Consider the following 15,375-nt stretch of genomic DNA (forward strand, 5'->3'; position numbering starts at 1 on the left):
TTGGTCTTCCGTGCACTGATTTCTATTAAGATCCTGAGATACTTGTTCGTAATAAATGTGTACTTGGGAGCCAGTGTGACCCAAGTCTCAAATCCTTTTTTATTTCTCAGGAGAGCCGAGAAAAGAATGCGACCCATTTCTTAACATAGTATTTGAAGTAGTTCATACCATTAAATTTCCTTCATTTATAACGTTACTTAACTAAATTTCTATTATTCTAAAATGTACAGGAAGCAATAAGAATTTGCAAAAATTTTAATTTTGAAAAAATGGACTTGGCTTAGTCTGGCTCTGAGGTATAGAAATATTTACATAATCGTATTTCCAACCCTGTAGACTATATAATAAAGTTAACTATTCCCAAACAGTTAAATATAAAAAATGAAATATTCGAAGTAATTCGTTATAGGAGTCACTTGAATTTTTTCTCGCGTACTTCAAACCCTAAAGAAAAACCCGCAAGAATGAGCGTCATTTTCACAGTGGCAAATGTTGCATGCAACCACACGCCATTTACTTTATTCCCCCCGGTTGTTGTCGAACTATATTTCTACCCTGCTTCCGCGATTTTTCGTGTGGCCAAGGACTGACGAATTTACGAAATGGACGAATGAAATGGATACAGCGCCAGAAAGGAGTAACGCTGATTTATTTATGCGCGCAAGTAATGGAACGAAGCATATGAGAATGCACGAGGGGTGCGACAAAGCGGAGAATAAAAAAATAGGTCGCGTGCGGGTGACAAATTATCGAGGCTTCTCTGCGAGCACGTTATAACTCAAACACTCTGTAAACACGTAGGAATTTTTCAAATACAAACAAGCATCTGGTATATGGAGAGAACAAAAGTAAAACGTCGGTCAACCGAGCGTCGACGACAGGACAATCAACACCGCCGACGATATTTCTTTCTTCAACGAAACGAGCTAACTGTTCAGTCGTAATAACGCGCTCTGTCTTCTGCTGGTGAAAGAATAACACAGGAGAAAACTGCGTGAACTATATAGGGCACAAAAAGTCAAATCTAATTAGGTCGCATTGTTCAAGATAAAAAATAAATACAGACTTAAAAAAAAATTGAAACCTCCATGCGTTAGCGTTGGTGAACTCTAATAATGAAAAACAACACCTTCATACTTTTTACTGGGGGCGATATTTGTTAATTACTGAGAATTCCTTAGTTATAGGAAGAATAATTATGGAACTATATTTCCTTAGAAACTGGAAACCGAATATTGCATAAGATCTAAATTATTAGATATCGTTGCAGTTCATATTTTCATAGAAGGGGTTCTGATTCAAATTATTTGCCAGCTATTCGTTAAGTAAAGACGCTAAATGGATAGAATTGGTAGCCAATGATCACAGTATAAGATGGACGTCCTCCGATTGCCTACGAAATTGTCGAATACGACCGTGGATTAAAGTTTGATTAAAAGCTTCCTGAAAGTAGCGATTGATCCCCTCGTCGATGCTACTTGCCCGGCAAATAAAGCAATCATTCTTAAGAAGCCCTGAATAGGGGCGTTCCTTACAGAAGCATTCATAAAGTTGGCTTCTACCTACGGGATTTCGAAATCTCGAATTCCCAGGATTCCTTCATCTCTTGTTTTCTGCTTCACTTTTTATTCTAATCTTTACATCGGTATAATGAAACCCTTAATAAAACTCCTTCCCTTCTTCTTGCTTTCCCCATCCCTTTTTTCTCTAGCGTCTGCGACTGTATAACACTCCAAACACAAATAATGCAGGGATTTCATTAAAGTTTATACACATAACAAAATCGTACATCCACGAGACTCTTTCCCAAATTTTCCAGAACGAGTGGAAATTCGAAGTCGAACGCAAGTAAAAAGCAGAGATTGGCTATTAAACTTGCGCTAACATCGGTAACTACAGCTTAACTTTGTCTACGCAGGAACGCTCCTCTTTCCTCGACTTCCACGACCTGTCTCGCGAAAACGTATTACAAGCTTGCTCAAGAATCTTTCAACATTCCAAACGCTTCATAAATATGCATCGCGCGCGCGGGCCGGGCAAGAAAACAAAAGGAACGATGGGGGGAGGAAAGGGAACATCGCGTTGAATTGATTTCCCGCGGCGTGTGAATAACTTAAGCAACAGTTATTCCTCGCGGTCTATCCCGTGAATCTAAGTGAGCAAACAATGGTGTCCCGATATATCGATTTTGCTTAACGCTAGAATCCCACAGATAACTTGTCAAGGGGTAAGCCAGTACTATTCCGGAAACGATCTCGAGCATTCGAGGAACTCTACGACGGGACTGTCGGGACGTAATGGAGGCAGCGACGACGAAGGAGAGACCGTCCCTGCGACGAGCGTCGTCACAGCGGCGCGGAGAGGACGAGGGGATGACGAACGGACAGGCACCCACGGCGGCGAGGGGCGGAGGGGGGCGAACAGTGACAAAACAATTAAGCAACTCATAACTGCCTCGCACAAGCACCCCATGGACACCGTTCCTCTGTCCAGAGTTGCGTCAAAGTGTCACGGACAACAAGGTCCAGCAGACCGAACCGAAATTGCAGCTGCAGGGAGAGCGCACCAAGCATAATATCCCTTCAAGAACTCGCGAATCAGTCGCGGAAGAAGGAGCGCCGACTGAATCGCAAACTTGCCGAACTGCTGCCAACGGATTGACACGAAACACTCTTGAAAGACAGTATTATGAATTTCAATGAAATTGTCTAAGGTATGGGCATGGGAACAGATCCTTCGTTCGAGTAGGGAATTTCGACAAACAAGATTCATCTCTGAAATGCACTTGAGATCTATAATTTAATATATAGAAAGTACAATTTTAGGCATGTATTTTAAAGCCACATGAAATGAGAGAAATACATACTTCTATATTAAAGTAGATAGAGTCAGTGGTCAGACAGGAAGACTCTACTTACTATACATTTTTTAAACTAGAGGCTGTAAGAATTTAATATAAATCCTTCAAACACCTAAAACAGTACCTCCGTCCCTTTACACTTTGACAAAATTCAGACTCACTTTTCTCCCCCACCTGTTTCCAAACACGCCGTACATTCTTGTAGAACTCTCGAAGTCTCAGAATTCGTTCGTCCTTGGAAAGCCAAGAAATAAGTCAGCAGGGAAACGGGACACGGCTCTACGAGAATCAATTTTGCGGCATTTACTCCCTTAAACAACGTTCCATTATAGGCGAGGCGTGCAATGATCGAAGCAGGAATCGAACAATGTGTACACGTTCCCACGGAGTAAGTAGTTAGGGACTTTGGAATCAGCGGATGGTGGTCTGACGCTGGGAACTAGGAAGGGTGTTGTTGATTATCGAAGTCGAAGCACGCCAGGTAATTGCATAGTTCGTTTTCTTGTCCCCCGTGTTATTGGAGGCACTTAAGCCGATAAGACGCTGCTCGTCCCTAAGCATGGTCGAATATCGTCATAAATTAAACCACGCGTCTTCGATTCTCTTCGGATGCGCGAATCTCAAAGCGGTCACTCGTAAGTAAGCGTGGACAATTTGGTGAACCACGGGCGAATCGCCTACGCGTAGAATAGAGAAATAGAGAAACAGAGAGAGAAAGGAGGAGGCGGAGAGGATAGAGAGAGCACATTGTTATTCTGGCCGCTTAAATAATTCATAAGCAATATTCCGCCGTTGCCGCGGTCACGTCTCGGCTTCCCTCCTGATTGGTTCGAATTTACGAGCCATTGTCGCCTGATTGGCCGCGCTTGTGCGACGAATAGTGGTTTCGTAAAGAAAAGCACTTTGTCGCCTGAAAGCACTGACGTGCCACCCGAGCGCTGGTCCATGCGTGAAAAAGACAAAGGCTGGGGGAACGAAGGGCGAGAAAAAGAGGGGCGAACCGCTTGCGGTAATTTCTCGAAGGTCCCTTCTTTTTACTATCCACTGTGCTTTCCCTCCCTCGCGACAGGACACCCTGGTTTCACTTCGATTTAACTTTGTCAAATTCTTTCATTTCAGAGGCACGTAAAAGAAGTTAACTTGTAATTCTGTTACTCCTTGCTTTCAGTAAGAGGGTCATAATATTTGTACTGATTTGATTTTTAATATTGTGAATTTCTTGTATACTATTATAAATCTCTTTCACTAGCGGAATATAGTGATTGTATTATGTTATAGTACAGACACTATATCAGTCAAGAGTTTAAATATAAGAACGCCAGTAGATGATTCCTACATTGGTCAGACATTCATCTTCCATTATGACTGCCAACCGAGAAACATAAAAATACTTTCTCCACTAACTATGCTTTCCACTAAAAGTGTCATAAAACTCTAGATTCAATGAAACTAGAGACTAGAGACTCAGTGAAACAAAATGTGACTATTCGCGATAATCCCGATACATAATTTCTTTCTTACTAGTTCCGATCACATTTCCATCGTGCTTGGACGAAGAAAGAGAGATCCTTACGTCGTGCATACAAAGGCGATTCAAGGAACTCCTTTTTCGTAGCGACGGATTGACCTGAACGAGTTTTTGAACGGTAGACGAAAACGTACCTCTTTTTCTGAGGCTCGTGTCTTCCATCCCTGGCACTCATGTGCAAAACGGGACAGATAAGACCCCATGTATTTCTGGAAGGGAGGGGTGGGAAAGGAAGGGACGAGGGTGGTGAATAAGCGAGAGACGGAAATAGAAGCGGGCCGAGGGACAGAGTGAAAACGGAGTTTCTTGTGTGTACCGCAGCAGAGTGGAGTTTTACGCGTGTTTAATCTGGAAATGGATCGCTCGAGAATGTAGCTCTATGAGGCGAGTTGAAGGGACGGAGAGTTAGCGAGTACGGGGAGGGTGGGGAGAATCGGGGGTTGACGACGGGGGCTGGAACCAGAATGCCAGTCAGTGCTCACCGCTATCTGCCGTCGTCTCCTCCTCGTTATCCTTTTTTCCACTTGTATTATTAAAACTGACCAGACCGAGTCTCCGTGTACTTTTCGCTGGTATTTTCGGCCCGAATAGGTATACGCCGCCGAAAGGAACAAAGTGATTTAATTGTTCCCTTCCATCTAGCCAGCGCATTTCCGCGGAGGGTGATTGTTACGATGATAGCGCATAAATCGTTCCCCCTGTACAATCGAGAGGCCAAGGCAGAGCGATAAACCGATATACAGCTTGTTCCGTGATACAGGAAAGTATCCATAAACTACCGTTCGGTTTATCACATTCCCGACAGGGTTTCGATAATCGTTTGGCTCGAACTTTGTTCCCGTCGCGGCCAAGAAATTGAATACGAAGGGAAGAATTACTGGTTCCTGTCGTACCATTTATTTTCTCTTGAAGATAGCAAATTTTGTTAAAAGAAAAGACAACAGTAGAGTGAAATATTATGAGGAGATGAAACTGGGAATATATTTCCCTTATCGAGGAGAAGATAAAATAAAGACGAATATACGACGGAAAGAGAGAATAAAATCGATTTTAAGTAGGTATCGTATTTCATAGACAACGACTCAATTTTGAACCAAATTCGATCGCTACCTACTCTGGACAACTTTACCCGTTAACACAGCGAAATTATCTATTTTGGTAGTAATTTTCCCGAAACAGGTGACATAAATCGCGGGCGGGAAAGCTAATTTAGCGGATAAAATGTGGCCGCTCTTGAAATAAAGCCGTGGGTCACGTCGATATATCGCGCCCGGCGCACCCGGCCGCAGGCGGCTTATATATCATACTAATTATTTATATTTCATGCACCGGTAGCGCAGGTACCTGCTGCCTACAACGTGTACGCGGTATTTTACATTCATGATACGTTGCCATATACCATGTGCAACGTGCAACCTCTATCCACACGGTCCACCGACCTGCATCACGAAAATATCGTCAAACTTCTGGCTGGGCGGATCACCATCACATGATCTCCTCGAGCTTAAATTATCAATCCCGAAGACTTCTCTTTTTCCAGTCGACTGACCAATAATTAGCATTCGTTCTTCTGCTGAATAAAACTTGTGTCTTTACCCATTGTTTGCAACGTGTGATAACAGTTTGCATGAGAGTTGGAAACTCCTCGAATAGGTCCAAACTTTCAGAGAACTCCTTGTACAAATTTATTCTTTCGCACTGGAAGAAGTGCTGGCTTTAAATAAAGCACAGTCGGTTAAGATTATATAGTTCGATAGGAATTTTAATTACTGAAAGCGTTTAAACGCGGAGGTTCCTTAAATTTTAAGAGTTCGTTTCATTTTAGACGATTTTGGATAATTCAATCCCCTTCAACCTTAAATGCAGTCCTCTGTGGAAGAAAGCAAAAGTTTCATCGTAAAAAATTTAAGTCACGGTCCTTCGATGTGATTTATAACTAAAGGCAACTTTCCTGGGCAAGCTTCCCACTTCGAATGACAGTGACAGTTTACTCCTTGACGAAGAAAGGAATTAGATAGGAAAAGTTCTTGTTGATATTACGTGCTATTAAGAGGATCGCGTTTCCAGAATATCGAAAACCTCGAAGTACAGTAGATACTAAAACGGACGAAAAGGTATTCGAGGAGTTTTCAGTTTCTCACTACTTCATGGCAATATTAAATAAAGACAGTAAAGTTCAAATTAAAGAAATATACTCTAATAGACTGAATTTTAAAGCTAACTTCACTAATGAAATACAATTTGAAAATTCAGGGAGTATTAACAAGGCTCAAATTACGCCTCGTTGTGAGCTATTTTAAAGAATACCCCAGTACCTAGGCGAGCAAGACAGCTGTAGAGCACTGAAAAATTCCACATTCCGTAAGATCTTAAGTTGGAAAGATAGCTGGCGAGCTTATAAACGGTTATAAAATGCGACGGTGCTTGATTTAGTCGGACGTCCTTGGTATATATCTTTAGTGCGCACACGGGAAAGAAAATGTTGCAGAGCGTAATATACATTCGCTGGCTGTGTATCTCTGAGTTTCAGCCATAAAAATGTTGCGTGTACAGGGAAAGGGATAAGTGAACGTAGAAAAGAGAAATTGCAACGCGTTTCGAAACTTCAGCAACAAAGTGATCGCGTAACGATTCAAGTAAATCACGCGTGACTAGCGACCCCGCTGGCCTAATTGCGCACGAGCGTGGCAATTTTTCCATAATTTCGTTGTAGCAACTGCGCGATACCAGACCCGCTCTAGTTTTGACTTGTTCCGACTGTGATTACAGCACGTACAATGCCCGCCGCGAAGAGAAGAACAAATTAAACCGCTAGCAACAGATGCCACAGCTCTGCTTCGCAGTTTAATTCGCGGCCGTGATAAGCGGAAGTTCCTCGAAAAGCCGGGAAATATATCTTCGGGATACGCTGCCGAGGATTAACAAGTTCATACTGAAGCGTATGTGTAGTTAAACCATTATTTATGGAAGATCATTGACGAACTTTTGTTAAAGGAGATTTCTAATCCTATATGAAAGATAGACGCACGGATGTCGAGCGGACAGATTGCTCTTCTTTCGCTCTGAACTAATACAATAAAGCAACCGATCAATATTTAAAGCCATCAGCTTATATTCAGACAAACATACGGTCCAAGAATTATAAATAACGTGTTCATTAATTATTTTCAAACAAACCCACTTCGAACATAATTTCGACTTTCGCCACCTTCGCGAATATTCTACAGAATTTCTCTTGAAATTCTTCGTAGAAACAGAAAATACGAGACACGGAGAAGGGTGGGTAGGAAAAAATTGAAAACTACCAGCTGCAAAGGGAATCTCGCGTTGAAAGAGAAGAGAGAAGGGAACAAGCGAGTGACGCGACGGTACGGAAGAGACAGCGTCAAAAAGTTGAAAATTGAGAAGAGGAAAAAAATGCAAGTGAGAAAGCCTTTCGGGTAGAAGGCACGCATGCACGGTGACGTTGTAGGTGGCAGGGGGAAGGAGATTGAGACGCGGGGAGAGGGTGGTAAGGCAGACGGTTTGTATTTCAAATTTAAAAGCATTCGACAATGGACGCTTCTTGTATTGTTGACTCACTCGACGAAGGAGAGAAGAAAGAAGAAAGAAACGCGCAGAACTATACGCTAGGAAGCGGAGAGAAGAGAAGGGTGGGAAGGGGGGAGGAAAGGGTAGAGGAGGTTCAAGGGAACGAAGGAGAATCAGGGGGTGGCTCGAGTTCTGTAAAGGACTACAGACAATTTCCGCAGGGCTTAGTGGCTTCGGGCTCTCCAAATAAATTATTCCGCGGATGAGCGACACTGCTTATTTTTCACCATTTTCCGACCTATCAGGAATGACCGCTCAAAGCGTACGTGAAGCATTTAAAGAGCATCGGTAAAGAGACACGATGAAGAAGTAGAACGACTGTTTTCGTTTACCGAGCGAGATATGCATCGTCCCTGAACTTCTCCTAAGAATAAAATCGTTGATCGCTCCTGGACCCTCTCCAAAAATTGTAAAATCAATTTCGACGGAACTTCAGCTAGAATGGTACTACTGTGGTGGCTCTCATTGCGATCATTTCGGAAAAATGATATTGGGCATATTCAGAGACACTCCATCGATTTTGAAATCGCCCAGCGTATGTGCATCGTACTGTACGAAGACACTCTCCAAGCTTTAAGATTTTCATTCTATAGAAGATTGTATTCTCCGACCTGTGTCTCTATACTATCGATGTAATCGATATTCTACATTATCTTGAAGAATATGTACTTTCTCAGGGAACAAAAGGAATTTTAATATGAGAGATATCTTATCTTGGGTACTAACAATTTCAAATTTCCTCAATATATAAATTTTAATAATTTATATACATTTATTTTTAACATTTTCACGATACTGTCTTTCATAACATCAATCATCCGTGAAAAAGAAGCTAAAAGGGTTAAACTCTCATTTTTCTCTTTGGTACTAGGTACCCCCATTTACTCATGAAACGGTGAGAGAGGAAGTGGGAGAAGGGCAAAGAGCTCCGTGAGACAGTGTCACAGGGAACGCCTCTGAAAATACTAAGGTCGATTCAGAATATTCAGGAATGCGGGCCATGCAAGCATCTCTAAAGATCTGTGACGATTCTTCATAATTTCTGCTTGCTTTTACTAATCCCTGCCCAGATTGCTCTGCTTATGAACTCACACGGTATTATTTTAATTGATTTCTCTTTCAAGATCCATACCTTGCCTAATGTAAAATATTTCAAGAGATTCTTCGATTTCGAAAAGGTATCAGAGTCGAAAGTAATTGAAGGACAGAAAAAGCTGAAGTTAAAATCGACGTATGACATTAATTTCATCAAACGACAGGGATCGCTATTTAATAGGTAAAGTGTCCAGCGTTCGTTCCACTTATCATCAATTTCACCTGGCGACACTTCGTTACGGTGTACCTTTTCCACAGCACGTACAATGTAATACAGTTAATAATCGCGTTCCGCGTTGGGTATCACGACAACGAAAGAACATGGCACGTGACATTGTGTGCGACACCGCGAAGAGGACAAGTTCATTCGTGACAGCTCTCGCACGTGTCGCCACATTTATGCACGCCAACGCTTATTCGAGCTTCACCTTTTCTCGAAGCTCATTACGGAGTTACGAATCTAATTGCGTGCCAGTCATACTCGTTGCGTATGTCACGGAATATTCCCGCCACGAAACGAACTCCAGGAACGAAGTAGAGATCGTGAAACTATAGGAAATCTAAGCAATTATCTTGGTTGGCGCGTGTGGTCGAAGAAGATAGGAGCGGAAAAAATATAATTATCACGAAACCGTTCTCATTTCAAAATTAATTAAAATTCTAGAGAAGATTCTAATTCTGTCGTCAAATTTGTGACGAATCGAGTGAAGCATGAAAAATTATTATTCTTGAAACCTCAATTAGGAAAATCAAATGGATTGATACAAACAGAAAATCATTTGATAGAGGTTGTAATTAGTGACCTCTTATTATTTGATTCTATTAATTATTTGAACAGCTTTCACCTCTAAAATGTCGAGATAAATTGTGTACCACCGTCTCTGGTTAGGCAGCGGTGATACGCACGAATCACGTATTTTTTAATGAAAATCACGGGCCGATTAAGCGCAATTTGACGGCCATTCTGATCGACTATGGGCACCAAACGCTGCGGGTGCTTACGCGGCAGCTTGCGAAATCATTGTCCCGGGCAAACAGAGAGGGGACTATCGATTTGCAAAATCGCTCTTGCGTGATTCGCAGCGTGATTTTCAATAATGTTAACGTTCTTGTCGCTTGTCGGTGACACGTACAATCGGCCGAATAATAAAAATGCTTCAACCTACCGCTGTCTTCCGTTCAACCGTGATAATTTCATGGATAACTGTTCACAATCTAATTGTTCACTGGAATATTTTGATTTAGCATCGATTCGAAATCAGCATAGCTGTGAATTCAAATGCAAAATACATTGTAAATGTAGTTTGCTGGGAGACTGTATTTCTTTTTTAAAATTTTATGAAATAATTTTATACGGTAGGTTCCTTTACACATTGATGATCTCCCAAACTAGGTGTACGTGATCCAATGCAGGGAGTTTCAGCCTACGGAAAAATTACGTTTTCTTCCCTTTTTGTTTCGTTTATTTTCTCTCACACTCAAGCGACACAGGCCAAGGGTCTCTCCAGAATTACACGAGAGCGTTCATTAACGTAAGTAGAGACGAACGATCCGCTAATTAATGTGACGAAGCTTGTCAGTGGACGAGTGTCGTGCATGCTCCTGCTCGCTTGCATTTCTCGCATACTCCTCTCTTCGTTTTCTGCTTTGTCTTGCATCGCAAAGGATGACGAGAAGGAAGACAGACACGAAGGAGGCAAAACGAAAACGAGGCAAAAGGAAAGAAGACTGATGAGCATATTACCTTTCCTAATTAATTCCGTATTCGCCACGGTTTCTTATTTGACAAAGTTAATCGCTATATTAATTCAAACTTCCAAAAATTTTTAACAATCAGCTGTCTTCATTTAAATATAAAATAACCCCACAATAATAACAATAATCTAGTATACTCATTTTAAACTAACACCGCGTCAAGTCAATACACATACATACATCTTTAAAAATGTTTGCATACTTCAACAAGGAGGAAAGCATAAAATTTCCCAAAATAGAGACAGCTAATATAACGTAATCATGAGATTCGCCAAAATCGCCTCTCTCGACCACGACTTTGATTTTCGCCTTGTTAAATATAATAAAAGCAAATGAAAGAAGGGGACGCGACGAGAGGGTAGAGGAAGGCTGAAACGGTAGATGGCGGAGACCTTAATAGGATGCAGCAGGATTGCCCTCGTGCACGGTGCCATCTCGTTCTCGTCTACTATCGAGGAGGTGTTAGGCTGCGGCACCGTGCGCTCGCAATTTGCATTAGTCGAGCGAATTACGCGAAATTTATGTGAGTCTGGATATACCCGTAGCGCGGCTGGTCCTACGGTTAATACGTATTCGGAGTACTTACGGGGACCGACCGCGCAGCCGTCGTACTTATGGTTCTGTGGACAGCTAACGTCCGCAACTATTTCTCTCTGTCCTCCCCCGGCCGTCTCTGTCCTCCTTACGATATTATTCGGAGCGTATTGTCGCCTCAGTAACGGCCAGGCTGGAACGTGTATTCGGCAAACTCGTGACACGCCGTTTCGACGATTAATTTCTGTCAAAGGCATCATTCCGGTCGATGCGGCGATGCAACGACGCGTGCCAGAGGCCGGATCCAACCCTGGTAATTGTCTAAACGCGCGTAAAACGAGCCACTGAGAAGTTTCGACGTCGAAAATATTGTCGCTGTCCACTTTGCTGCTCCCCGAACCGATTGCAAATTGTTAACCTCTGAAATCCGCGGAATTCGTTTGCCCGCATTTCAAGGCGATCTCGACGCCTTTGTGAATAGTTTCCATTCGGGCGTTGAAGTTAGAATTAAAGTGAGTCGATTAGAGAGAGGAAATGAGCGATAAGCGTGAAAACGTGAATTAAGTTAATCGCCTCGAATGAAGTAAAGGTATTCACACCTTTTCAGAAGCTGGAATTGGATATTCTCTGGGTACTTAAAATATACTAGTTCTTTGAATGTCTTCGATGAATCATAAACCAATAATCCAGATTTCCCTGCTCTGTAAACCCTATCGTATTTCCTTCTCCGCGGTCCTTAATGCAATTCCGATAACCTATCAATTTTTACTCGAGCGAGTCGAGACAAATACAAGCTCGAAGGAATCCGGACACTTGCAATATTTATCTATCGAGGGGATCGATTAATCCGGATCGTATTGTATTAATTATCTCGACCAGCAACTTCGCGGAAGTTAAATGCTCTTGCGACACACTTTTCGTCGCGCTCAAGTCGTGTGAACCAATTTTTCTCCCGCTGTTGTCTTCGTCTCTCTACGATCGATACAACGACCTTCTTAAGCTTTCCTGTCTCTCGTTACCTCTTTTTCCGCCTGTCACTGGTTTACCACGCACCTAACGGGTATACTCGAGCGGATATCGGTGACCTTAAGTGATCGTTAGGCGCTGTGAACTAACGATCTCCTAATTAGTGCGTAATAGAACGCCCGGCCGTCATCGAAACATGGCCGCCATTCCCTGGCCTAACAACCTCCTCTTTCTGCTTTCCGATAAGTATCTCAGCGCTTGGTATCTCTCGCGTTGTTGCAGCCGCGCGAAAGCGGTTCAACAGGGAACGATTCCTCGTTCCGCGTGCACGGCGAAACGGCAGACGATAAAGATACCAAGTCTGCCAGCGGAAGCGTTTCGACAGCCCTGACTTCAGAAGAATTACGAGCGTTGCTCTGCTCGGTAACCAACAGATAACGTCGCCAAATATTAGGTATCTGAACTTTTGTGTAGGCGATAGGTTCTAGAGAATATTATGTTACAAAGGTGCATCAATTTTCGACGTAATATTTTCGTATACTTATTACTTTTCTGTGGGATCGTTAGAAAATGGAGAAACCACTGGTTACATTTTTTTTATCTTCTCAAGGTAAACGATATCTGATATTTGAATATTAAGAGACTACAGTTTGAATTTTCAAATATTCAGATTCTCAAACTCGCAAGTTGTTCAGATATTCAATTTCTACTCCTTGTCTTAATGGAAAATCAGGGGCTTATAAATTTTAATAGTCCATTTAAATACTGCCAGTACATTGGCATTACTAATCTATGTGTTAGTATAATATATAAAGGTTAGATAATGTAAAAAACATTTTTCCAGTTCAAAAATGAGAATAAGTATTCTACTGCTTCTTCTTTTCGAATATTATGGTTCCTCTTAAAATTTTGTTCACAAATAGTATTTATTTCCTATTTCACACACAGTATAATTCAAACAACTTCACGAGTTTAAGAATTGACTGTGATTAGTAACGCTATTTCAAAGTATGACTTCTCATGGAAAATTTAGGAAAACGTTGATTATACGTGTACTTACTTTTTTGCCGTCTAATTCGTGGTTACCCTGTGCCAGGACTTTGTCGACACTCGCGGGATCCGAGAACGTGATGAATCCAAAGCCCCTGTAACACATAATAATCATAGGTTAACTTCTTCTCAGTAACTGATAGACTATGGGACTACAATTGAAATACATTATCTAATCAAATTGTTGCTTAGAATAAGCAAATTATACGTTAACGTATCTTTTCGAAGTATTCATATCGTGACGTAATATCGTTACCTTCCATCTGTATTCTCCTTCCAAAGCGTCCACTAATATTTTGTTAGAATACTTTCAGAATATGAATTCTTTATGCACACTAGTAACAAAATTGAACAGAAGAAACTAAATATAACAGTTTTCTTATATTTCAACTACAAATCCAGCGTAACAGAATGAATAAAATGATTAATTTGATGCAACGACGTGACGCCTGAATCTACGATTTGCGCGCTAGTGCTTCAGCCGCTCTACCGATAGAGGCGCTACTGGCGCACTTGCAAACTTGTAGACCCGCCATATTCGAAATTTCAAGTCACTTGCCAATCATAACGTAGCTAAATAATACCGCAAACCACAGAATAGATATTTAATAAGCGTTCGTATTATAATTGTTAGTTAACGAAATATCGAGAAATTCAAAAATTACAAGATTAATCGATCGAAAAATAATGTATGAAAAGTTCATAATTTTCACATTCGTTAAATAACAATTATAAATAATAATTTGCACACGTGCACATTGTGTGCGATTGTTATTAACAATTTGTGCATCAGAAATTATTGCTGCGATGATTATTTTATGGATAATATCAATTTTTCGTGAAATATTGTTCGTTCGATCAATTTCGAAATTCCTGCTACGCGAAAAGCTTCTCTGATAGGTTCTCCCTCTTCCCCGAGAGAGTATAAATACTCTTGCAGGAGCACGAGTGTCTCAGTCGTCACGGGCCCTCCAGCGGGTGCGGACACTTCTCGGGGTCCACTGGAGGGACTGTTGGGGTCCTGGACTACCTTGGACCCTAGCCATCTGGACACACCTGTCCAGTGGGCAGCTTGACCACTGGTCATCCTAGACCACCAATAAGTTTTTCTCATATTTTAAATTTATTTTTTGCTATTTTTATTTTTTCTATTTTGTATGTATCCTACTCTGCCCCCACACCGATCTTCTGTATTATGCTTTTCCTCTTTATTATTGGTTTAGACCTGCAGCAAATTAAAACTTCTTATCCACCGATGGATTTTTCCACTCATACGACATAAATAACCATCGAATGAAGACATTAAAAGAAGATAAATTAAATTAACATTTCTAATTCTTAAACTTGTCTACCATTCATATGGAGTTGTATAAATACAGATCGACTAAATATCTCCTAAACTTTCGCTCTTAAAAAACGTGGCACCACGCAAGTCAATAAAATAAAAGTTCCAATAGCAGTGAAATTGCAATTCAAATTCCTTCCACCGAAACGTCGCACAATAAACGCGATTTCGTATTCGCAAAATTATTTCATCCCGTGTGGCGGCTCTTTTCCGAGCGGTGCTGGCGGCGTGATGGCAAACACGCGAACATATAACCTTTCGAGGGATAAGGTGAGCGGAGAGCAAGCAAGCGGAGGGTGAAACCGGTGCTCGAGTGAAACAAATATCGGCCGACGTCCGGTACCATAAATTTCACACGGGACACCGTGTACATACAGATATATTAAAAGATAGTTTGCCTCGGAGGACGAAGGAGCGGTGTGGGGCTTTAGAGGGTGGCGGCCGATCTCCAATGGCTCGTGGGGGGTTGGAGGAGCTGGTCTGGGCGCACACGGTACGATACCGGACGCAAAGCGGTTTGCATTTTTCATGCTGGGGCTGCCTCGGCAGTTATTGAAAATATTTACATGTTATTTATGGGGCACACATGCTTCTGGAACCAGGCGCCAATTCCTACGATGTACCTCCACCCCCTTTGGCCTGATCCTTACG

General features: G+C 41.8%; 1 protein-coding gene across 12 annotated transcripts in view; it reads right to left on the minus strand.

The window, feature by feature from the left end:
- Window positions 1-15,375, minus strand: part of Rbp6 (RNA-binding protein 6) — a 585,462-nt gene that overhangs the window by 248,695 nt on the left and 321,392 nt on the right. For all 12 annotated transcript variants that reach the window (XM_076381097.1, XM_076381090.1, XM_076381093.1 and 9 more), the window contains exon 4: window positions 13,390-13,474. In XM_076381097.1, coding sequence (XP_076237212.1) covers window positions 13,390-13,474 — 85 coding nt within the window. The remainder of the gene's footprint in view (window positions 1-13,389; window positions 13,475-15,375) is intronic.

Source organism: Calliopsis andreniformis, chromosome 6 (assembly GCF_051401765.1).
Source record: "Calliopsis andreniformis isolate RMS-2024a chromosome 6, iyCalAndr_principal, whole genome shotgun sequence".
Classification (NCBI taxonomy): domain Eukaryota; kingdom Metazoa; phylum Arthropoda; class Insecta; order Hymenoptera; family Andrenidae; genus Calliopsis; species Calliopsis andreniformis.